Source organism: Delphinus delphis, chromosome 6 (assembly GCF_949987515.2).
Source record: "Delphinus delphis chromosome 6, mDelDel1.2, whole genome shotgun sequence".
In the NCBI taxonomy this organism is placed as follows: domain Eukaryota; kingdom Metazoa; phylum Chordata; class Mammalia; order Artiodactyla; family Delphinidae; genus Delphinus; species Delphinus delphis.
Genome location: NC_082688.1, coordinates 53,278,168 through 53,304,168, shown reverse-complemented (window position 1 = coordinate 53,304,168; position 26,001 = coordinate 53,278,168). Strand labels below are relative to the sequence as shown.

Sequence of the window (26,001 nt, the reverse complement as noted above, 5' to 3'; positions counted from 1 at the left end):
CAAACATGCCACGTGATTTCTTTCTGGGTTGTGTTTCAGTGGTCAGCATTTAAACGTGGTCGTGAGGACGTCGGGGGAGAATAGGAAATTCGGCCCTGGGGTTTGGTGGTTGAGTGCCTGTGACTTGGCCCCTATTTAGAGCAAGGGGCCTACTTGTTGCCAGTCTGAAGAGCTCTGCTCACCTGTGATAAAGTACGCCAGCAAGGTCTCAGAGAGCAGAGCTGACCTCATTTTGTTGAATGAGTCACACTGATCAAGTGGTTAACTAGGAGCCCGGCTCTGGCTATAGGTGTTTCAGATACAGGATCATGTGAGCCTCAAAACACAACCCTGTGAAGAAGGCCAGGTTCTTTTGTTCCCATTCTGCAGGCCAGGAAACTGAGTCTTTGAGAATTTAAATAGCATGCTCTTGGTTGTATAGTTACTGAGTGGCAGAGGCAGGTTTCAGATCTGGGCAGTTAAGCTCCAAGGTAAAGCTCTTTACGCCTTCACTCAGTGTTTTGGCAATAGAGTTCAGTAAGAAGGCCATTCATTAACTGCTTACCTTTCATGCTCCCCACCGTTCCTCCGTGTACACCTATTCACGCATGTTAATTCAGTCACTCTGAGCATTTCTTGACTGTCTGCTCTGTGTACATGGTGCCATGAGATAAATAAAGCACAGGGTCCTTGCTCCTGAGCTTTTCTAGTTGGAGAAGGAAAGGTAGAATAAATGTAGTAAACAATTTTGAGGCAGGGTGTTCGTCCTAAGACAAAGTGAAAGCAGGACCTATTATGTGGTTTTAGAATATAGGCTACTAGCCCCCATCATTCATCTGATCAATGGGAAGAAAAAGTATTTATAGTTACACAACTTGTCTCACAAGTCAATGAATTTTTTGTACTGTGTGCGAAGGTAGTATTTGCAGACAATCTAAGGGTTTTTTATGAAATTTAATTTTTTGTTTGTTAATTTTTGTCTTCTCTCTTCAGCCTTCTCCAGAGCTCTGATCAAGATGTTGCAAATAAAGTCAAAGCTGGATTGAAAAGCCTTATTCCCACATTGGAAAAAAGCAAAAACACCAGCAAAGGAATAGAAATGCTACTTGAAAAACTGACTGCCTAGGTAGAAACTGCTAAGAACAAGTTGGAGTCATTTTTCCTCTTCTGTTTTCCCAGTACAGAAAAGAAGGGCTAGGGTCCATCTTACTGGTAATTTGGGTGCTCTGTATATGTGTTTCTTCTTTGTATAAGAATCTATTGATAAAATGATTTCTAAAAATGGCCTTTTTGAGAAAAAAATCTCAGCCTTCTCTTTTATCATATTGAATAGTAAGCAGATTACAATGTAAAATGTTTAACAGTCATGCACAGTGAGACCAACCAAATTTATATAAAATTTAATTTTATTTAATTGTGCATTGATTCAGGGGAGAAGACATCTTCAGTGAACAGTAGTCTGAGAGGGCTTCATGGAGGAGGAGGAACCTGAGAGTTTCCTGCTTCAGAGGAAGGCAGGATGTGGTAAAGGAGAGCCACGGGGAGTCCTTGGTGGGAGCAGTGAGGTGGCAGTCAGTGGTTTTGAACTGAACTTCAGGAAGGCTTGGGGCTTGTTGGGTACCGTCATGGGGATACTCTGCATCCAGGACAGCTGCATTCCTAGCTGCCTTATGGATTGGGTGCCATGTTAGATTTTATTTGAAACAAGCCACTCCAGGAAGTTAAGATTTTTAGGAGGAAATGTGCTGAATGAATTAGGGGATCATAGTGGGTAGCAGTGTTAAGGTCATTGTCACAGGAGAGATTTTCCTGTCTTTGAAACTGGGCCTTCCAAGTAAATAGCTCCTTGTAGTGAGACTCTCTCTTGGGACTTTCCCTGAAGTAGTTGAGGCCTACAGGGTTTGAGTTAGAAGGATATGCAATTTGTTAATAGTGCAGAAGTTGGAATTTAAGTACAAGTAGGATGTTTGAATTTTAAAACTACACTTGGCTTCCAAGCAACAAAGCTTGGAAGGATTGGTGAACCTTGGAAGAGTTCATGGCCAGGCTCATGTAGCCCTGCCTATGAATACCTGACTGCTTTCGAAACCAGGCCTTGGGGCTTCCTCTAAGTAGCCTGATGTAACAGGACACCCACTCAGGTCTGTCACTGCAGTTACACCTCAGGTGAACAGCTGTGCCTTTCCTACCAGACCGCTGGGTCCCAGGACTACTCCCAACGGATGAGCTGCCAGGACGTTACCTGCTGCCCTCTCCTGTGGGTGCATTGAACCCTGCAGGAGCAAGAGAGCCGATGCCTGTAATTCTCTTTTGGCATGGATTCTCCTCCTACCCCCCACCCTGTACCCCGCCCCCCCACCACCACGACCCAGCCAGGTCTAAGGGTAGAGGTGGGACCGTTGGGGGAACTGGGGGTGGTGTGGGAGACAATGGGGAAGAGCTTGCTTTTGTTTGACTGATATATTGTGTGTTTGTTTTCCATATAAAGGGCCCATTTGGAAAGAGAGGGGGACAGAAATTCTGCTGTTTGTTCCATCTGTAAGACTAAAAAAATAACATCCGTAGTTTGGAAAGTTCGAATATTATGAAGCATATAACGAAAGAAGAAATTCTTCTGCCCCACTCCTCCACACCCCTGCCTTGTCCTCCCCAGAAGCAACGACTTTCAGTTCTTTTTAGCTCTGCTAAGTTTTTAAATATATGATTTTTGTGGGTTAAAAAAAAAAATCTATCCGTTTTAGGCATTTTCTTTTAGCTTCCTGTTATGGAAAAATACAGATTGAGACTTCACCACCACTGTCTCCCTACTTCTTTTCTTTCCATTTTCCCGGTAGAATTGCATCATCTTTGATAAATTGATGTTCAATTTATATGATTATGTTGACGTCAGTTGTTAAATACTGAAGGAAGTAGTGAGTTGTCATGACATTTCCTATACCATTTTTTTTCCTGGAATTAATAAATTGTCTCATTTATTTTTATTTGCTTACTTTTCTACATTCCTATAATTAATTTTTCTCAAACTGTCCATCAGAATTGCATACACTCTTCTCCAGTAGGCATTTTCCTCTTTTTTCAGCCTGGCAAGGCTCACATGTTATTCTGGGGTCAACCCCTTTCCCGATGGCTCCAGTATGTCCCATCTAGTGTGCCTCCAGTAGGTCATAGATGTGCTGAAATTTTAACAGCTTCAGCCCTTACTCCAGCAGGCCATACAAACATTTCCCTTGTGTGGTTCATGCAAAAGATCACTGGTATGAACTAATCCCAGGGGCCCTTTCCTTAAGTCAGTGATGGATTTAGGAAGGAGCCTGGCCAATGGACCTCAGAAGAGAAGTATATTCCTGGGAGAGGTTCCTTTGGTCTCACACCCACAAGGAACAGAGTCCCTTTCCTGCCGGCTGACTTTAGTATATGCAGAAAGCATACTGAGGATGGCTGAGTAAAAGGTTGAAAGAATCTGAAACTTTGATGTTGAACTGCTGAATAAATCAACTCCTGGAGCTGCCCTACCCCTGAACTTCCTGTTATGTGAGAGAATTAACTTTCATTTATCATTTAGGCCATTTTGAGCTGAATCTTTAGAAACTTGAAGCCACAATTGTGCTAACCTGTCAGTGAATACTGACTTCCACACTATCCAGTACATCAGGTCAACTGGCAGACACCTCTGCTGGAGCCACCTGGCTTTCTGAGCGTCCTAAGAACCTGCAGCACAGCCGTCCTCATCCCAGGCCTTCCCTTCATGTCTCCTATGGAGAGCCCATTTGAGGATCCCATGCATTTCATTTTCTTGCTTAACATCCTCTTTTGAATGGGGCACAATCTCTAGTAGCATCCTGAGAAAGAATGCATATGAGGGAAAATTTTAAAGTCTGAATGTCTATTCTACCCTTTCACACCTGGACACCTAGTTTAGCTGGATATAGAATTCTAGTTTGAAATTAATTTTGCCTTGGAATTTTGAAGACATTGGTCAATATTTCCTTTGGCTTGCAGAGTTACTATGGAAGTCTAATGCCATTCTTATTCTCAGTCTTTTATATGTGGCCTTTTTTGGGGGGGGGGGTTGTGAGGGGTTTCTCTGAAAGGTTTCAGGACTTTTTTAATCCCCAGCCTCCTTGTATTTCAGGATCATGTGCATTGCTATGTGTCATGTGTGTCTGCTCTTTATTCTTCGTGCTGGGTACTTGAGGATTTTAGTCGGAGACGTGAAGCCCTTCCATTTGGGGGCTGTATCTGTATTGTCTCCCTAACCCCCTCCTCCTCCAACCCTATTTTCTCTATTCTTTCTCGTTGAAAGAAGTCTGTTTTGCAGATTTCGAATGCTGATTTGATCCTCTAATTTTCTTTTTCAATTCTTTGGCTCTTTGTTTTGCTTTCTGTGTGAGATATTTCCTCCACTTTCTCTGTCAGCCCTTCCATTGACCTGTTCTTTTCTTGTTTCTTGAATGAAGTATCTCTTAAATCCCTGGGAATGTTGTCTTTTTTGTTTGTTTGTTTTACCTTGCTTTCTCTCTTGTGTCTGCACTTTTTGTTTATTTTGGTCTCTCATGTTTGAGACTTTCTGGGAGAGATCTTTGGCTCTCCTTTATATACTTAAGACATTTAAAGCTGATCAGAAAGGGGGCAGGCCCTTCTGGACTGTTGACTGCTCATTACACAGGTGATGAGGTAGGGATGCTCCTGTTTCACTGGAGTCCTCCAGATGTCAGGATCCATGGGCCTTGTGTCTGGGCCATTCTGTGCCTCTAGAGGGAAATCCACCTGGCAGCCAAAATTCTGGGTGCTCAACACTGCGTGCAGATTTTCATTAACCCACCTGCTTTGAGTACAGCACCTCTCCCTCATGTTCTCGTATGCCTGGGACCCCCTTGTCTGAAGAAATCGAACCACTGTGAGTCCACAAACTAAACTCTCAGCCTTCTGCCAGTGTGTGGAGTGGTAGTCAACCAGTTTTAGCCAATCCTCCTGTTTTCCATCCTAGGCCTCACTCCAGCTTTTCCCAGTACTTAGCACCTCTGCTTGCTGGGATTTTCTGTAGATCAGAGTGAGAATTAACTTGCTCCTCTGCTTATACGTGGTATTCAGCTTTCTTGGCCCTGATAACTTTCTCCGTGGCTTCCTCTTTTTCCAGATATTTGTTGTTGTTCACTGACGATGACTTCTCTCCTGTTTGTTTCTTTCTTTGTTTTGACTTTCTACCATTTTAATTTATTCTTAGCAGAAATCAACAAATGGTTTTAACCAAATTGAGAACAACCTGCCTGGCTGAATGGAGGATGTATTTTCCATGCAAAAGTTTCCTGCTTTTGAGAATGTCTTTAATTTTTAAATTTAGCTTTTGTAGCTTTCAGATTGCACCCCATGCTTTTCTCAGGGATCGATCTGACGTTGCCTAGAATGAAGGAGAACCTGTTCCCCTTTAAGCCTGGGGTAATATGTGTTTGCCTAATGGAATAAGGCTTCCTGCTTGCCTGAACGCAAAGGATAGGCTCTTTAAAATATGTGATGGCACTTGTTTCTGTTTGCAATGAAATTTTGAAAAGGTTACATCTTATTTATAGCAGATTAGTCACTCTTAAGAGTACATCTTACAAAGACAAGAGTGTGTGTATATTTTTAGAATAATGGTTAAGAGAGTACAGGGTCTCAGAAAAAGCAGCAACAGTTTATACTGAGCCGCTAATCAAACTATTTCTAAAACTAATGAACTTAAATAAGCATAAAAATCTGCCACTTGAACTTTTTTCTCACCTCTGAAACCGTTTAACGTAAGGAAACAGGTTATAATCATCTCCATCTGTTAAGGACTGAATTCATTTTGTCCCCTTCAAGTGTGTGTGTGGGAATCCTAACCGCCACTCCCACTTCTGTACCGTACCTCAGAAAATGACTGTATCTGCAGATAGAGTCTTTAAAGAGGTAATTAGGGTAAAATGAGGTCTTATGGGTAGGCCCTAGTTCAATATGACTGGTGTCCTTGTAAGAAGAGATCAGGACACACCTAAAGAGAAGAACATGTGAAGGCAAGAGAGAAGAGGGCCATCCCCAAGCCAGGGAAAGAGGATTCCAAAAGAAACAAACCCTGCTGACACCTTCATCTTGGATTTCCAGCCTCCAAAAGCTGTTTGAGGAGATAAATTGCTGTTGTTTTCGCCGCCCAGTCTGCGGTATTTGTTAGGCAGCCTTAGGAAACTAAGACACCTTTTCTAAATTCAAAACCTCTACCACCACAGTGCCTCCAAATTCCCTACCCTTTTTCCCAGATGAATTCTTAAGGGTTTAAATGAAGTCAACCAGTAGATACGTTATTTGGATTGGTCTTTTCTGAATGGTAACTAAACGGCCCGCTCTGCTCTGCATTCCAGAGTTTGCAAACAGACACTGATTGCTGTGGGCATGTTTGTACCCAAAACAGTGACTTGGAAGATAGTGCCGATGTTTCCACTTGCATCCCTGTGAAGGAGTGGTGTTTGGAATCTTTCATCAAAATGATTTCTAATGTTTAAACATGGCCTCATGCCCATTGCTGAATGTAAGTGGACGAAGAGAGCTCCAAAAACATGGTAATGAGAAATTTTGGTCCATGCTGTCTTGTTTTTAGGGGAATTAATTCTATCTTGGGGAAAATGATTAGTTCTTCGTTGTGCCGATATGTGATAGCACTTAAGTGGAAGGTGATAGAAATCTGGTAAGGTTATGAGAATCATCTGACTGTGCTCTTGATGACTATAATTAAGCATAATGAATAATTTAGGTATTTTAAATGACTTCCAGATGCTTGAAAACAGACTTTGCTTTTAGATAGAAATCCTCTTGCATTTAAAACTCATGTTCTTATTGATAAACCTGCCAGTGAACACATTGACTTGCTGCTGTTACATTCCACAGTAGACAGTGATAGAAAGAATGAACATGATTTTTAAAGACCTGTGTAACAGCAAGGAAGTGCTTTTGAGGAAATGGACAAGTCTTGGGTGTTATTTTTCTTGCCCAATCAACTATTCTGCCCCATCTGTATTGCTTAATACTTAAATCTAGCTCTAAACATAGATGTGTTGAAACCCGTTGCATCTGCGTGTAATGTAACCTGGTGGACGTGTGTTTTGGTCTGGCTGGCACCTCTTTGGGGGCTCCCCTCGTCTCACGTTTCAGTCGTCCCGTTTGTGTAGGGTGAGCCCATCATGACCTGCCTTCATCAGATGCACGTGACCCAGGGCTCCCAAATCACAGCACCATTCACTTGGCCACGGTGTTTAGTTCATGGGTAAAGTGCGCCTTTTAACAAATAGCATCAAATCAGAATCTGGCATGGGACCAAAACAAGAGCATTTAGAGCTCTGGGGCTTCACTGGATGCTGTGAGGTTTAACTCAACTTCAGTTGAGTTTACATGTGAAAAGGACCTAGAACTGGGCCTGAATACACAGGTTGGGGCTCAGTCCCAGGGCCAGGCTTTCTAATGGCCAGGTAGAATCATGGGAGATTTGGAGATTGCTGGAAAGCTTTGTTGTCACAAAGCCGTGACTTGGAAGTCAGAGTTCCCATTGTTGAGTTTTTTTGACATCAAGCATTTCAGCAACCCTTGCCCCAAAATGCAGTATTACACTTGCACTTTTGAGTTTGTATTGGCTAAGAAATCACATAGGAAGGTCCATGAATTCATTACCACTTTTAAATACATAATTTACAATCAATTTAAAGCAGCTGTGTACCTTTGAAAAGCCTTCACTCCATTTGTAGCTAGGGCTTGGGGCAAGGTAGGGTCTGCAGGCCCCCTGCAGTCTCTTCTGCCCACAGGTTAGGAAGCAAGGGTGAAAGCACTTGAGCCCAAATTGGCTGTTTTTTAAATGCAAATAACCCTGATAGGAACAGCACCTTTAGCTGTAGCCCGTGGTTAACACCTTCCTTTGAAGTCTATCAACTTTTCGGGTAGAATGCTGAGAGCTAGGCAGCTTGGAGAGGGAGTTGTTTCCTTGGGAAGGAGCAAGGGGTAATTTGAGGTCATTCACCTGGGCCAAAAAGCCTAGAACAGCAGAGAAGTCCAGGGTTTCAACTTGGTTAGTGGTCTTGTCATGCAGAGATGGGTGTGAGTCAGCACCGGGAGACACTGGGCCAACTCCAGGTGATTGCTTTGTAGAGGAAGTTGCCTTGGATTTGTTTGAGAAGCTTGGACCCAGCGTGGGTTCTGCCCCTTACTAGGCAGGTGATTTTGGTCCTCAGTTTTCTCATCTACAAAACAAGCCACCTGCTTCACGTTCCCTCAATTAGTAGACTTCTTTAAACAAGAACATTCACTACAAATGGGAGGGTTTTTTTTTTGTTTTTTTTTTTTGCGGTACGTGGGCCTCTCACTGCTGTGGCCTCTCTCGTTGCGGAGCACAGGCTCCGGACGCGCAGGCTCAGCGGCCATGGCTCACGGGCCTAGCCGCTCCGCACCATGTGGGATCTTCCCGGGCTGGGGCACAAACCCGTGTCCCCTGCATCGGCAGGCGGACTCTCAACCACTGCGCCACCAGGGAAGCCCCTGGGAGGGATTTTTGAGAGCAGTACCGCAGTGAAAAGCACTTGGAGTTTGTTTTCAGAAGATCTGGCTTTGAAGCGCGGCCCTGAGTCTGACCAGAAATGTGAGTCACAATCTTTAGAAACTTCTGTTTTCTTATTTATAAAAATAGAGATAGTACCTGAAAATTTCAGAGGGTTGAGGTCAGAATCAAATGAGATTGTGTATGTGAAGATGCCTTGTAAAACTTTGTAGGTGTTCATGATTCCCGAGATAGGTTGGATATTCCTTGCCTTGTTTGGTTGCCAAGTCACAGGGTTGCAGTGTGCCAGGGACTCGGCCAGAGGTGCAGGGTGGAAGAAGGGGAGAAAGGACCTTCTCCAGGGGAAGAACCTTCGGTGACTTAAGTTAATACAAGGAGTACACAGCCCTCCTCCACCAGGATTGTGGGGGGACAGGCATGTCCTGACTCACCTTAGAAGCAGGTAATACGTGGTACTTTGATTCTACAGTACAACAAATCATGCATTTGGGATAAGGTGAGAGCTCAGCAAACGGCGTTTGAGGCCTGGCCTGGCCTGGGAATCGAAGGATTAGTATGGTAGAATGAAAGGAGCTTGGGATAGATGTGAGTTCTAACCCGCAACCCACCAGTAGATCAGGTGGTTTCTAGATGGGATGCTCCAAGTCCCAGCTTGCCCTGAGATGCCTTGGGGAGCAGCACTGTGGTAGGAGGTGGGGGCAGAGCCGATGGGGCTCTTGACCAGCCACCTAGGCTCCAGTGAGAGCAGCCCCGCTAATATCTGTTAAACACGTTCAGATTTGGAGTTAGGTTTCTTTTTGTAACAGGGTTCTGCTGTTAAAAACAAACAAAAAGCTAGAAAACCACTGAGATTGCAATCTCCTGCACGGTGTCCTCAGTGCTGCATGCAGTCAGCAAGCTGGGCCAGAAGGGAGGCATTAGACTGCGAGCAGATTTCCTGTGAAGCCACGAGGCTTAAGCATCTGGGCCGCTTGCTTGCTTGGCATTACAAAGCCTGCTACATCATTTTGTATTCATACTTTAATTTTTTCTTAAGGGGAGATCCTAAATTGTACAGGCTTTAGGCCCCACGAATCCTGGATCCCTTGCGTTAGACGCAAGCTTCTTTTTTTTTTAGAAATTTATTTTTAATTTATTTATTACTTTTGGCTGTGTTGGGTCTTTGTTGCTGCGCTGTGGGCTTTCTCTAGTTGCGGCAAGCAGGGGCTACTCTTCGTTGTGGTTCCCAGGCTTCTTATTGCGGTGGCTTCTCTTGCGGAGCACGGGCTCTAGGCACGTGGGATTCAGTAGCTGTGGCGCACGGGCTTAGTTGCTTGTTCCACAGCATGTGGGATCTTCCCGGACCCGGGCTCGAACCCATGTCCCCTGCATTGGCAGGCGGATTCTTAACCACTGTGCCACCGGGGAAGCCCAAGACGCAAGCTTCTTAATGTACAGACATCACTACACACCCGTCCTAGTGAACTGAACGTGCACCCTTAGAAAGAACAAACCAGCCATTTGGAATGGGGTGGGTGTTGCTTTGCAAGCTCAACTTTATTAAGTGATGGCAAATCCAGTGCTGTATTATTCCTGCTAAATAAGAATGGATATATAATATTGGTTATTGCTCATCTTCTTTCTTCTCCTCCACCAGCATTATTATCAGAGTAGCATAGCTTTGAGGCTAAGAACGCATACTGTGTAACGATTCCCCATAGAATACTGTCATGTGATGTATTGAACACAGTGCCTGGACATGAAAAGCGCTCATAAGTTTTCGTTTTCCTTATTATCATCATTGGGTGATTAGTCGAGATAGAAACAACTAGTTTCCTATCTCAGTACCTCAGAAACAGAACGCCAGTTTTTGGTTGGGTGGACTGCCCAACTCAAAAACATTTCCGCCTTGTTCACAGAAAAGTTTTTTTGCCAATGAGATGTAAGAATAAATGTATTCATGCAGGAAGTCACGTTAAAGGAGAGAGAGTGCCCTCCTCTGGTCTTTTCTTTCTCTCACTCCTTTGAACTTAGATGTGATGGCTGGAACTTCAGCATCTGTATTGGAGCATGTGGACAAGGTTTTTACCTTATAGGCGTGTGAGCAGAAGGGAGCCTGTGTCCCTGCCAGCTTCATGGAGTTGCTATATTAACCTTGGACTATCAGCTCTCAAACGCTTTTATAAAGGCAGGGTTCTCAAATCACTTGGATGGCTTGTTAAAACAGATTTCTAGGCCCTACCCCAAAAGTCTCTGATTCAGTAGATAATGGTTTGGAGCCAAAGAGTCTGCATTTTTAATAAGTTCCCAGGTGATACGGATTGTGCTGGTCCCAGAACCATGTTTTGAAAGCCAAGGTTTTACGCATTTAGGGAAATAAACTTTTCTTGTTTAAGGGGTTAAACAAGATTTGGGGCTATTTTGTTATTAAAGTTGCGTCTTACACATTATTTAACTTTAGTAAGTAACTCTTCTTGCTCTGCTGAGTGTTGAGGAGCAGCAACATGACTAAAATGCCCCTCAGAGCGAAGCAGAGAGGTGGGATGAACTGCACAAGGAGTTTTGGGCCTCTGCATCGTTCATCTGTCAGATCGGTACTGAGCACCTGGTATGTGCTAGGCATGTACAGAAATAACTGAGACGTGGTCATGATTAACAGTAGTTAACCTCCAGGATTTAACAGCTGATACTCATGTGGAAGTCCCGTTGAATCAGACTCATTATAACCAGTGTCTGCAAGAGAGTGATGAAATGAGCAAATGACTTCTCATCATTTGATTAGTCTGGAAACGGGGAGGGGCACAGGGCTGGAGGGAGGGGTCCTTAGAGGCCATCAGAGGCAGTGGTAATCCACCTTACCTGCACGTCGGAATCACCTAGGGAGCTTTAAAATACTGATGCCTGGGCCCCGTTTCCAGGGATTCTGATTTGACTGGTCTGGGGTGGAGCCAGGGTACTGAATTGTTGAAAGTTCCTGTGGTGATTTTAATAGGTTGAATAAGGCTGAGCTAAACCAACTCAGAGAGATGAGGTGCCGGCCCCAAGGTGGCATAGAGGGTCAGAGGCAGGCCCCCTGCTATCCAGGAGTGCTCGTCAGATGTGTGGCTGGCCTTAGAAACCTGCTCGAGGCCAGGTACACGGCCAGGTTAATTCCCCTTCGCCTTTAATTGTCCGTGACATAGGATGTGTGGTGCTGTAAGCATGCATCTGCTCCCAGCTCGGTGACAGAGAGCTCGCTGCAACTCATCAGTTTCGCTAACAAGATTTTCCTTGGTGACAGCAGAACAGATCATTTTAATTAGCATTAGATAATGAATTTAAGAGCATTGAAGTAGTTCCAAAATCTCCCTTAACTTCCCTAAATAACATCATCCAGGAAGTACTCTAGTGGGATTTATTGTTGAGAAATATCTGTGGTAAGGACACAGCAGATGAGTCTCATTGCATGGGATTATTTTCCCTGGTTTTACTTTGAACATACAGACAGAACCACCGGCTGTCAGAGCTGCAGGGACTGAAATGTCTTCTGATGTCCTCATCCCTTATCGGGTTTGCACATCTCCTTGTCCAGTTGTCCCCATGAGTTGGCTGTGACCCTGAACTTAGACCTGCTGGTAACAGGGAGTTCATCCCCAATCTCCTGAGAAGCACCTTCCACTCAGAAAGTCCTTCCTTACACTCAGCTGAGAAGGACCCCTATAACTTCCCCCCTTGATCAATTCTGCTTTCTGGGAATTCACTCCCTGCCCTTTACCACCGGGGGAGCAGGACAACATCTCTGGGGGCATCTTAAGGGATTTGAATAGATGTTGTGTTGGGGATGAATACTGCTGCCGTTGGCCTCTGACTGAAGGGGCTGGGAAAAAATGCATTGTCCTTTCTGCCCTGAAAGAGCTTGCAAGTGGATTTGCCCTCTCTCTAAATTTCTGTGAAATTGGCAGTGGATATTTTTGATTCACATCTGTCTCAAAGAAAAAAGGAAAAGAAAAATCTCGGCAAACTTTTAAGCCGTTAGGCATGGGAGTGCCCATCTTGTTATTACGGTGCTAGTGTCTCCTGGGTCATATTCTGTGATTTAGAAAGAGGGTGTCTGTTTTCCTTTCCGAATTGGCCTGACCCCACTGTGGAGAAGCTGTTGCATCCCTAGACCTTAGCTGCTCTCTGGTAACCTGAATCAGTAATGTGAAATTGCATGAGCCAAAGACTCTCAGATTCCAGTTTTCTTGACTCTTTTTTTTTTGTTTTTTAATTTATTTTTGGCTGCACTGGGTCTTCACACGGGCTTTCTCTAGTTGTGGCCAGCAGGGGCTACTCTTCGTTGCGGTGCGTGGGCTTCTCGTTGCGGAGGCTTCTCTTGTTGCGGAGCACGGACTCTCGGTGCACGGGCTTCAGTAGTTGTGGCACGCGGGCTCAGCAGTTGTGGCGCCCAGGCTCTAGAGCACAGGCTCAGTAGTTGTGGCGCATGGGCTTAGTTGTTCCGCAGCATGTGGGATCTTCCCGGACCAGGGCTTGAACCAGTGTCCCCTGCATTGGCAGACAGATTCTTAACCACTGCGCCACCAGGGAAGCCCCCTTGCCTCTTTTAAACATAAATTTCGTAAAGTAAGATAATACAAGACTATTGCCTATTGGCTTTTCTATGGGCCAAGATAAAAGTATTAATTTTGTTAAGTCTGTAGTTTAAAAAAGTAGACTTTTGGAGGTATTAGAGAATTATTGTTAGATGTACTGTACAATCACATCCCATGTTTAAGTTACGCTTGCTCTGACACCAACTGGAATACTGCTGTGTGCTTTTGATGCTAATCACCCAGAGTTAGTGTCATATCCATAGACTTAAGGGCATGGTCCCCAACAAGACTGCCCTGTCTTCAGATGCCAGCCACACTTTAGGAGTCCCCAGGCCACCCACACTCCTGACCACTGGCTACAAATTCAGAAGTTCACACAACCCCTCAGTTTCAATAATTCACTAGAAGACTTACAAAACTCAGGAAAGCACCATGCTGTGACTATAGTTTTATTGTAAAGGATACAAATCAGGACTAGCCAAATGAGGAGATGCATAGGGCAAGGTGTGGGAGGGTCTCAAATGCAGAGCGTCCGTGCTCTCTCCTGGTGGAACACATCACTCTCTCAGTACCTCAGTGTGTTCCCTAATCAGGAAGTTACACTTAGCTGATCTCTAGAGTTTTTAGTGGGCATGATAGATGGAATCATTAGTTATGGGATTGGACTTAATCTCCAGCCCCCCTCCCCTCCCTGGAGGTTGAGCTGGCTCCAAGTCCCCAAACTCCAATCATGTAGTCTTTCTGGTGACCAGCCCCCATCCTGACTTACCTCATCTCGTAGCATAAACTCAGGTGTGATCCAAGAGGCTCATGAATAAATACATGCTCCTATTACTTGGGAAATTCTAAGGCTTAAGAGTCTTTCTCCCAGGAAGCAGGGACAAAGGATGTGCTTGCAGAGGAGTGGGAGGCAAGAGTGATTGTCACACCCAATCGGTATGTGCCCCAAAGTGAATGTGAATGGGAGACTTGAATCAGTGGTGGTTTTATTTGGTCGCCGCACACTTCTTAAAGGTTTTGTCATGCCAGTGTTTAAAAGATTGTGCTCTCTATTATGTTGTACATTATTAAATACATTGTATGTTTATACATACATATACAGGCACAAACCCATGATCTGTATTAACCGTTCTTTATAGGTAATTTTCAAGGTGATTTTGGCTGCATGTGATTTTTGCCTTACCGACTATAGAGTCTAGCCTCCATGAGCTCCCTGATTTGAGGCAACCCATTCAGGTTGTTGGGCAGCCTTCAGGGTCAGGGAGTTTCTTATGTTGAACCAAGTCTGTCCCCTGGTCCTGTGACTCTACCCTCTAGAGTCACACAGAGGACAGCCTCTGTTAGAAGAGGACTTTCAATACTTGAAAACAGAGATCCCATATGCTCCTAAATCTTCTTTTCTCCAAAGCAAACATTCTTTGATTTCTTCAGCCATTTTTAGTACATTCTTCTACATACATGGTTTTAGGACTTTCTCATGAATATTTAATGGCCCTTGTAAACTGCAGTGCCAAGAACTGAATACAACACTCCGAGTAGTTAAGTAATTATAGAACAGCTCTTACATTTCCTGATTTGGCACTCTATGCCCATTGATTCAATCATCCCGAGATTACACTTTTTTAGCTGAATTGTAATTTCTCAGTCTTTTTCACAGATCAAGTAAATGCACTTTGGACACACGTTCCTTAGATGCCCGACATCCATCTCCCTCTCTCCTGGTAACGTCGTCATGATTTGGCTGGTTACTTCCGCATTCTCAGTCTATACCCAGAGATAGGAACACAGCCCGGGACTGAACAATCAAAACACTGTTCCCTTCATCATAGTGTGTAGATCGTTCGTTTAAATTATTGAGGAAGAGGGCCTCTCTTTCCACTGGCATTTCAATACCAATATGATAAAAGCCTTGAGTTACTACTGAATGAAGCCAACATGGAGGAAAGCAGAATAGAAGGAGAGCAGTAGAGGGAGAGAGACTGAGTCTTTGTGACACCATTTGTGCCAGCGTCCAACTCTGCCTAAGGCTCTGACCTGGACTTTCCAGTTACTTGAAATTGCTGTTCTTTTGTTTGTTTGCTTAAACCGATTTTAGCTTCAGTCAAATGAGGCCTAACCAATATACTGTTTTCTATTTAGTGGTGTGGTAGTAAATGTTGAACAACCAGTTCTCTTTGGGAAGGGAAAGGAAAGGCCCTGATTTACAGTGCTTGCTAATTTCTAGAGTCTAAATACCCCGCTGTGACCAATTACAAGCTAACATGTTAACCTGTTCACAAATTTTCTAAGAATTTAATGATCTATGCTCATAAGCCAGCTTCAGCACACTACGGCTTCTATATCTTTACTCAAGATATTAATAAAAATTTTGATCAAAACCAAGCCAAGGATCAAGCTCAGAAGCCAACTAGAGAACTCTCTTCTGTTGTCCAAGTTGTTGTGGATACGTCAGCCAACGTTCTTTGGGCAAGCCCAACAAGCTACAGATTTAACTCTTTTTACTAAAATCCAGCCCATGTTTCTAAATACTTTGTCCACTATTACGAGAAAATGTCAGGAATTCTGCTAATGGCAAGTCATCTACATTCTTGCATCCCTCTGTGCTGTCAGTCCAGTCCTTGTAGGAAGTGGAGTCACCTTGTCATGGCTTGCTTCAGTGACCCATGCTGCCTCCTGAAGACCACTGTTTTCCATTCTAAATGGCAAGCCACCTGCTAAGCACTCTGGGGGAGGACTTTTATTGCTTGCCAATTGTTTCTGGAATCTCTCCTTCTCCCCACTTGGAAAACTTGAACATGGTCTGTGTCCAGTCTTTCTTCACTTTCACAGATTATTTCAGGTATGTGCCATGGGAGAAGTCAGAAATGAGGAGAGTTGGAATTTTGTCTAACCTTTATCATTTTTATTTTTGTAATTTTGCCAAAATCTATTTTCCCTCCAACAGATCTGCAATTTTTTATGGGTCTAGAGGCCTGCCTTATGGAAAGAAACTAGAGTTCTAATCATTTCTTCAGTCCTGACATTTGTGTCTCTCTTAATAATGTTTGCTGTAGCCTTTTTGATAAGAAGCACACTTCCACTGGTAGAATTTTAGTTCCCTCTCCTTTTGCTTCACCCACATGTTCTTCATTGTGTCTATTTCGGATCTATGGATTTCCAACTAAGTCTACACCCTCTTAACATTTCATATGATTCTTCTTACTCCTCTGTAGATATTTCTTTTCAATGATTCAACTTTCCACAGGGTCATACTTTGTGAGATCCTCAACCCACCAAGTTTCCTTGACACTTGTAAGACTGTAGTTCCCTCAGATTAAAATTCCGTGTTTGCCGTGGTCATTCCTTTTGTACATCATTATAAAGACATCTGAGGTCATCAGTGCTATAGGTGAACCCACTCTGTGGTTTTGTAGTGGGAATTATTGCCATTTTATCTAGTTAGTTTTCTCTGTTGCTTTCATCTTTCAGTGTAAGGAACTCTTTTTCAGGTTAGCGATCATGAGTTAGCAAATGCATTCTTCCTGATCCCATGATGCAGTGATACACCACATCCCTGGCCTGGGACTCAGTATTCTCCTGGCTTTACCATAGCCTTCCTAACCAAAATCCTGTTCCTGGACATCATCTTCACAGCCAGCTCTTCACTTCCCAAATCTTCGATACTCCAACTGTCCTTGGGGAAAAGAACATGAAAGTGAGACCTATGCAACCAAGTCCCTTAGTTGCCAAACTAGGATCAGCAGGGCATAATGGCTATGGCATTCAAAAGGGAGTCATGTTCTTGGGGTCTAGTCCCACCTTGGCTACTCACTGACTCAGTGACCTTGGACAAGCCCCTTTAAGCCTCTGGGATTTGGTTTTTTGTTGTTGTTTTTTCCTCTCATTTGATAGGTGGAAATAGTTGTCTCCCTGCCTATAGCTCAGGGTTATGTTCAGAATGAAGTAAGATGGTATGTGTGAAAGTGTTTGTGAACTGAGCATTACACACAAGTGGGCTTCTGTTAGTAACATTACCAAGGCTTCTTGTGAAATATAGGATGTGAAATTGTTGAGGGTGAGGATTATAATCAGGTTTTCTGTCTCCAGGGCAGTTCTCATTCTCCCACAGGAATTTTTGAGCAGGAAGTAAGAAAAGTGAAAAAAAACAGGAGTGGCTTTATTTGGGTGGTGGAGAAAATGTAATTTGAAACTTACGAAAAGTTGCAAGAACCAACATATACCCTTCACCCTGATTCACCAATTGTTTATATTTGCCCCATGTTCTCTTTTTTTCTCTAAACATATTTTTGTGCATGTGTATTTTGGAATGATTTGAGAGTAAATTGGAGATACGACCCTTTATCCCTAAGTACTTCTTTATCTCTTTCCTTAGACAAGGACATTTTCTCACAAAATCATAGTACAGTTCCCAAAATCAAGAAATATAACAGTCATGTAATACTACTTTCTAATCCACAGTCTGTATTACAATCTTGTCAATTATCCCAGTAAGTTCCTTTATGGCTTCTTTTTTTTAGTCCATGGTCTATTCCAGAATCACATATGGCGTTTAGTTGTTATGCCTCTTTAATCTCCTTTAATCTGCAGTAGTTCTTCAGCATTCCTTTGCCATGATTGACTGTAACATTTTTGAAGAGCACAGAAGAGTCATGTCCCTCAGCTTGGGTTTGCCTGATTTAACCCAGAGTTTGCTGTATCTAGGCAGGAGTAGCACAGAAATGATGCTGTGCCCCAGGTACATCAGGAGGCATCTTCAGTTTGTCCTATTTTTGCTGATGTTAACTTTGACCTTTTGGTTAAAGAGGGTCTGCCTTCTTAACTTGAAAGCTACTTCTTCTTTTTAAATTAATAAGGAATTTGGAGGAATGTATGCTGAGACTATGTAAATACTGTGTTTCTCCTCAAACCTTTGCCCATGAGTTCTGCCATCCTTTGATGATTTTCTACCCCTACCATTTAAGTATAGCCGGATAATATTTGAAATATTCCCTGATGTATTTTTCCTTCTCAATAATTCTTCTTTGTTCTGTGTTCTTTCCATTGTTGGGACTAAGGCTCACTGCCCCAGGGAAGGGTGGATGCTGGGGACCTTTAAGAACAGAGTAAAATTCTTGACTTGTTTCAAAATGAGCTCTTGAAAGCCACAGCTGTCAATTTTAAGAGATGCATTTTTACAGGAAGAGAGGTGTTCCTTCTTCCTCCTTCCCTGCTTTCATTCTCACTTCTTTTAATTTTAAAAGGTTGGCTTTGATGATTAGTATAGCAAAGCCTAACCCCACTGGATAATTAATTCAGGAAAGAAACTTCAATGGATGCTATAACCTGTTGGAGAATAGGCTATTTTCTTGACGTCAAAAGGATTACATCTCAGATTGCTTACAAATTTCACGGAGAAGATGGTACCTTTGAAGGAGAGATCTTGCAGTTGTCACTTTATCCAAGTAATAAAACTAGTAGCAAGACACGTGACATTAAGTGCCTCCTGCTATGCTGCTTTCTCACTGCATTTAGCATGAACATCACCTATGAAGTGATTTTGCCAGAATGGCTCAATCTGAATCATCTAGTCTCTAGACTGAATTTCCAGTTTATCATAAATACATGGGAGAGAGGAGCAGGTTAAATGATACCCCACACACACACACACACACACACACACACACACAAATGGTCATGAAGAACCTAGGGGCAAGACGGGAATAAAGACGCAGACCTACTAGAGAATGGACTTGAGGACACGGGGAGGGGGAAGGGGAAGCTGGGAGAAAGTGCGAGAGTGGCATGGACTTATATACACTATCAAATGTAAAACAGATAGCTAGTGGGAAGCAGCCGCATAGCACGGGGAGATCAGCTCTGTGCTTTGTGACCACCTAGAGGGGTGGGATAGGGAGGGTGGGAGGGAGCCGCAAGAGGGAGGAGATATGGGGATGTATGTATATGTATAACTGATTCACTTTGTTAAAAAGTAGAAACTAACACACCATTGTAAAGCAATTATACTCCAATAAAAATTTAAAAAAATAAAATAAAATCAATTGTTAATAAATAAATGATATCACAAGTAAGCTATCAGGTGAATTCAGAATGTGAGATTTTTTTCCCCAATAGGAAAAAATAGAGGGGGTTGTGCTAGACAAGATGATACTAAAGAGACAAAACAACCAAATGTAATGGTTAACCTTTATAAGATTCTGTTTTGGGTTTGTTTTTTAAGCCATAAAACAGGTTATTGGCATACCTGGAGAAATTTTAATATGGACTGGATATGAATTGCTGGAGTTGTGATTTATGAAATCATTGTCAAATTTCTTATTTGTGATAATGTTATAGTAATTATACAGGAGAATTTATTTAGAGTACACATGCCAAGATATTTAGAGGTGTTGTGTCATTACTGTGGGGAGACAGTTCTTTATCAATTTCTGCACCATCTTGTGAGCAAAGACACTAACAGCTTTTGTGCCAGACAGTCTTTTTTTTTAAATAAATTTTTTTATTTTAGACTGCATTGGATCTTCATTGCTGCACGTGGGCTTTCTCTAGTTGAGGCGAGCAAGGGCTACTCTTCATTGCGGTATGTGGACTTCTCATTCCGGTGGCTTCTCTTGTTGCGGAGCACGGGCTCTAGGTGCGTGGGCTTCAGTAGTTGTGGTGCATGGGTTCTAGAGCGCAGGCTCAGTAGTTGTGGCCCACGGACTTAGTTGCTCTGCGGCATGTGGGATCTTCCCAGACCAGGGCTTGAACCCGTGTCCCCTGCATTGACAGGTGGATTCTTAACCACTGCGCCATCATGGAAGTCTCACCAAACAGTCTTTTCAATGACATTTGACTAGCAGAAAGCTTTGGAAGATAGAGTGTCTCTCTCTAAGTCAAAGGGAAAGGTTTTTTTTTAGAGTGTAGCATAATAAAAACAGAGTCCCCCTCTCGGGTAAAAGTCAGGCAGGTTTTCTTGCAGCCCATTATAAAAGATTTGAGCTTCCTGAGCTTGGAGTTCCTTAATTGTGACACAAACCCACTGTGTGTACAGCACCCCTCCTCCCAGGCTTCTCTGTGTTACCCCCCCTGGGAACTGAGGGCAAGAGAAGCCAACGTGAACAAGAAGTTCATGCCACTTGCTGTGCTGAGAGTAGTAAAGTCCTTTGTCTCTGACACAGAAGTCCTGTGTCTTCTACCAGCATCTATAAAACTATGGTTGTTAGCTTGCAGCCTGGGAGAAAGTCCTTCATATCTGATGAAGGACTTGTATCTAAAATATACAAAGAACTAATTCTTAAAGCTCAATAATGATAATAAAAAAACCCCAACCCAATTCAAAAGTGAACAAAAGATCTGAACAGATCCTTCACCAAAGAAGATATACAGATGGCAAATATGCATATGAAAAGATGTTCCACATCATATGTCATTAGGGAAATGCAAATTAAAACAACAATAAGATGCTACTACACACCTATTGGAATGGCCAAAATCCAAAACATTGACAACACCCAATACTGGTGAGGCTATAAAGAAATAGAAACTCTCATTGCTGATGAGAATGCAGAATGGTACAGCATTTTGGAAGACGGTTTGTCAGTTTCTTAGAAAGTTAAACAGTATTACCATGCCATCCAACAGTCACACTCCTATTTACTCAAACTAGTTGAAAACTTATGTGTGCACAAAACCTACACACAGATGTTTATAGAAGCTTTACTAAGAATTGTCAAAAACTGGAAGCAACCAGAAAGTCCTTAAATATGTGAATGAATGTGCTACATCTATATAATGGGATATTATTTATCAACAACAACAAAATGAGCTACCAAACCATGAAGAGACATAGAGGACTTTTAAATTCATAGTTAAGTGAAAGAAGCCAGTCTGAAAAGGCTGTGCACTGTGTGATTCCAACTATATAACATTTTGAAAAGACAAAACTATAGAAGACAGTAGAAAGATCCATGTTTGCTAGGAGTTTGGTGGGGATGGAGCGTGGGAGAGAGAGAAATAAATGGAGCTCAGGGAATTTTAAGGGCAGTTAATCTATTCTGTGGATAAATGACATTATACATTTGTCAAATCCCATAGAACAACACATAAAGTGAACCCTAATATGAACTATGGACTTTAATTAATAATACTATATCAATATTGGTTCATCAGTTGTAAGAAATGTACCACACTAATGTAAAATGTTAATAATAGGAGAAACTATGGATGAGGGTGGTGGGAGGGTGGCAGGAAGAGTAAAGGAGAACCTTGTGTACTTTCGGCTCTATCTTTCTGAAAACCTAAATCTAACTTTTTAATAATTTTACTATTTGAAAACTATTTTTACGTAATTAATGTACACTTTTGTTTATAAATGCCTGATTTAAAAAGAAAAAAGTATAAAAAAAGTGTGCCGAGAGAGAGCATGCTAGAGGCATATATAGTAAAACATTAACTGGCGTTGAATCTAGGTGGAGGATGTGCAGATTTTCATTTTACTATTCTTTCTACTTTTCTCTCTGCATTTCCTAATGGAAATGAGTGGACTGAGGCCAGATCTAGAGGACTGGAAACACTAAGTATGTGTCAGTGGGGAAATAGGTGGTGATACAAGACCAGGTTTTCTGCCATGCAGAGGATGACAGAAACTCATTCTCATCTGGGCTTGGGTGGGGGTGGTCCCTGAGAGGATTTAATGAGGAGAGTGAGGGTGAACCACTGCTGTAGGTTCTTGAGAAGGACATCAATAGTCTTCTTACCCGATTGAGTCGGTACCTGATTGGGTTGAAGGGAACACAAAACCTCAGATAACTGATGACCTCTGTAGACAGAGAAAATTTGTATCTTGATTTCTAAGAGTGTATTTGAAGGAGACTGCAGATGTCTTAGAGGAGCCCCAGATACAGGGGTACTGATCACAGCAAAATGGAAACAATGGCATGTTTAGGGAAGGAGCACATAAGATGGTACTGCAGATCTGATCTCCTGTGATGCTTCAAGGGACAGACAGCAGCCAGAATGACTGTGGGCTGCCTAGGCTTTGTGGTGGGCATGAGAAAGGCGTGGAACAACCTACATCCACCAGAGGCAGGATCTCCGAGGACAAGGGCACCTGAACAGTGGATGCTAGGTTAAGAGACGGGGAGCAAAGAACAGATGAATGAGTTACTTCAGTGGAGGATACCTGCAGAGAAACAGCCATGGGTCAGGTGCCCGCCCTGCCCCCATCCACCACGTCACGGTGTTATGTAACGTCCTGTGTGCCCAGGTGCCACTTTTAGGATGAGAGAAAGGAGGAGAATAATCCAAATTAATCAGTATTTTCCCACTTAGACTGGGTTTAAATCAGGAATGTATGAGTTACCTCAAATCAGTTAGCCAATACAGTGATTAAAGGAAAGCTACATTTAGCTACACATTAGAGAGCCTGAATCTGTGGGGAAAGATACTACATTTGTTTAAAATCCTGGACCAGCTTGTGGATTCTCACTGGGTCCACCTTCCTGTGGCTCTCTAGTCAGCAAAATTCTTAAAATGTATAAAATTTTAAATAAGGAAAATAAAAAATTTTGACTGTTCCTGTTGGTCTGTATGACTGTCATGGAGTAATGTTTGTGTCCCCTCAGAATTCATATGTTGAAGCCCAAAGCCCCACTGTGGCCATATTTGAAGAAAAGAAGTGATTAAGGTTAAATGGGATGGTAAGGGTGGGGCTCTGAGCTGATAGGATTAGTGTCCTTATAAGAAGAGACTTTATTTATTTTTATTTTTTATTTTTATTGGAGTAGTACAGTTGTTTTACAATGTTGCGTTAGTTTCTGCTGTACAGCAAAGTGAATCAGTTTTACGTATACATATATCCGCTCCATTTTAGATCTCCTTCCCATTTAGGTCACCACAGAGTGTTGAGTAGAGTTCCCTGTGCTATACAGTAGGTTCTCATTAATTACCTATTTTATACATAGTAGTGTATATATGTGAATCCCAGTCTCCCAGTTCATCCCACCCCCTCTACTCTCCCTTCCCCCCTTGGTAACCATAAGTTTGTTCTCTACATCTGTGACTCTATTTCTGCTTTGCAAATAAGAACATCTGTACTATTTTTCTAGATTCCACATATAAGTGATATTATACAATATATTTGTTTTTCTCTTTCTGACTTACTTCACTCTGTATGACAATCTCTAGGTCCACCATGTCTCTGCAAATGGCACTATTTCATTCCTTTTTATGGCTGAGTAATATTCCATTGTATGTATGTACCACACCTTCTTTATCCATTCATCTGTTGATACGCATCTAGGTTGCGTCCATGTCCTGGCTGTTGTAAATAGTGCTGCAGTGAACATTGTGGTACATGTATGTTTTTGAATTATGGCTTTCTCGGGGTATATGCCCAGTAGTGGGTCATATGGTAGTTCTATTTTTAGTTTTTTAAGGAACCTCCATACCGTTCTCCATAGTGGCTGTATCAATTTACATTCCCACCAACAGTGCAAGAGGGTTGCCTTTTCTCCACACCCTCTCCAGCATTTATTGTTTGTAGATTTTCTGATGATGCCATTCTGACCAGTGAGGTGGTACCTCATTATAGTTTTGATTTGCATTTCTCTAATGATGTTGAGCATCTTTTTATGTGTTTGCTGGCCATCTGTATGTAACAAGAGAATTTAGAAAGATGTATTTTGTTATAGTAGTTCAAGCAGACAAATGCAATAACTAAAAGCAGTCACTGATGTGATTCAAAAGGCCTTAAACATATATATGTATACACACACACACATATGTATATATACGTCTCTGTAGATTTTCTTGCGGGAACAGCAAAAGGAGGATAATACGGCACAGTAACAAAACTAAAATCTTCTCCTGTGATTGTTCCCTCTTTTCAAAATCCCACATCTCCTGGTAGGTCCCCAGATGTCTCTTCTCCCCTTTCTCAACTGCACTATTCAATATAGTATCGACTAGCCAGATGTGACTTTGAACACTTGAAATGTAGCATGGCTGATTGAGAAACTGATTTTTTTTTAATTTTATTTAATTTTAACTAATTTAAATTTAAAGACCAAAGCAGTGTAAAACATTTTGCCATTAAACATGAATGTATTGTTTTAGTAGGACTAAATTTCACTTTAATTTTTGCATCACTTAATATATTATGGTTGCAGTGTGTAGACTGAGCACTTTGGGTTTTCTCGTGTTATACACGAGCGTATAGCGATCTAGTCAGCGACAGTGGATTGTGTCAGTTCAACTGATTTTTTTTCTGTGTACTGATATAGTATAATTTTTTGAACACTTTATACAGACCACATGAGTTATAGTAATTCCCATGTAAATTGGGATTGGTAATTGAGCTGAAATGCTTATTATTTTTGTTATAATTAAATCAGTTTTCTAATTAAAGTAATACATATAAAGAAATTTTTTTACTTTAAAAGAAAGTTGTACTATTGATGCAGGATTGAATGGAGACAGAGAAGCTAGGACTATGGTGTCTTAGTCTGTTTGGGCTATATCAAAAATACCACAGACTGCGTGGCTTAAACAGAAAACTTTCTCACAGTTCTGGAGGCTGGGAAGTCCAAAATCAAGGTGCCGGCAGATTTGGTGTCTGGAGAGGACCAACTTCCTGGTTCATAACAGCTTGTCTTCTGCCAGTGTTCTCAAGTGGCAGAAGGGGCAAAGGAGCTCTCTGGGGCCGCTTTTACGAGTACTAATCTCATTCATGAGGACCCCACCCTCATGATCTAATCTCCTCCCAAAGGCCCCCCTCTCCAAGTACCATCACATTGGGGATGAGGTTTCAACATGTGAATTTTGAGAGGACACAAACATTCTATAGCGTATATTAGAAGAGTTTTTATTTTTTTTAAAGACTGGAAGGAGGTATGTTGTAGATTTCACATAGAATGGAAGTTGCAATTTGCTACAGCAGAACAAAATGAAAAAGGTGTTTGTTGTGTAAAAAACAATTTTAAGTCAGTAATAGTGAAATTTCCTCTCAAGAGTCAGAAAACAATCTACAGGATTAGTCACCTGAAATCAAAATTACATGTTCAAAAAAATTAAAAATAATTTTAAACAGGATTTGAGCTTGTAACTTTGAATTCTTTCATGTGCATGTACACACACATACAACTATTTTTAGATGGAGAGATGGTAAAAAAAAAAAAAAACTATTTCAGTTATAGAAACTTTGTTAAAAATGTATGAGAAGCCTGAAAGTATTTTACAAAAGTTAAAAGATCTTGAATTAAGCAAACAAAGAATTGCCCATAGAATTCAAGACCTTTCTGATAATATCAAAGATCAACTAATTCAAAATTTGAAAAATTGCAAGTACTTTACTTTTAGATGAATCATGTGATATGAAAGATACTGCCCAGTGGTACTTTGGGTACATTTTATATCAAAGCACTGCCAAATTTATGGAGAAACATCAATTTGTGACTTAAAAGTTTATAGTATATTAGAGACTGTCACACAGAGTGAAGTAAGTCAGAAAGAGAAAAACAAATACCGTATGCTAACACATATATATGGAATCTAAAAAAAAAAGAAAGAAAAAAGAAAAATGGTTCTGAAGAACCTAGGGGGGACAGGACAGGAATAAAGACACAAACATAGAGAATGGACTTGAGGACACAGGGAAGGGGAAGGGTAAGCTGGGATGAAGTGAGAGAGTGACATGGACATATATACACTATCAAATGTAAAATAGATAGCTAGGGAAGCAGCTGCATAGCACAGGGAGATCAGCTCGGTGCTTTGTGACCACCTAGAGGGGTGGGATAGGGAGGGTGAGAGGGAGACGCCAGAGGGAGGGGGTATGGGGATATATGTATACGTATAGCTGATTCACTTCGTTATAAAGCAGAAACTAACACACCATTGTAAAGCAATTATACTCCAATAAAGATGTTTAAAAAAAAAGTTTATGGT

At 42.0% G+C, this 26,001-nt stretch overlaps 1 protein-coding gene and 1 long non-coding RNA gene across 5 annotated transcripts in view; both read left to right on the top strand.

Annotated features, from left to right (window-relative positions):
* PUM3 (pumilio RNA binding family member 3) overlaps window positions 1-8,247 on the top strand; it is a 46,940-nt gene extending 38,693 nt beyond the window's left edge. Inside the window, exons 18-20 of one of the 4 annotated variants that reach the window (XR_009519873.1) lie at window positions 973-1,105; window positions 1,410-1,503; window positions 2,468-3,421. Coding sequence is in view for 3 of the 4 variants with exons in the window: in XM_060014682.1 (XP_059870665.1) it covers window positions 973-1,105 (133 nt within the window). In the remaining variant the exon portion in view is untranslated. The other 3 variants (XM_060014682.1, XM_060014679.1, XM_060014680.1) reach the window with 3 other exon arrangements.
* A 247-nt stretch (window positions 8,248-8,494) lies between these two features.
* The window catches only part of LOC132426644 (uncharacterized), a 102,817-nt gene continuing 85,310 nt past the window's right edge, over window positions 8,495-26,001 (top strand). Inside the window, exon 1 of the long non-coding RNA XR_009519745.1 lies at window positions 8,495-8,608. This is a non-coding gene — a long non-coding RNA (uncharacterized lncRNA). The remainder of the gene's footprint in view (window positions 8,609-26,001) is intronic.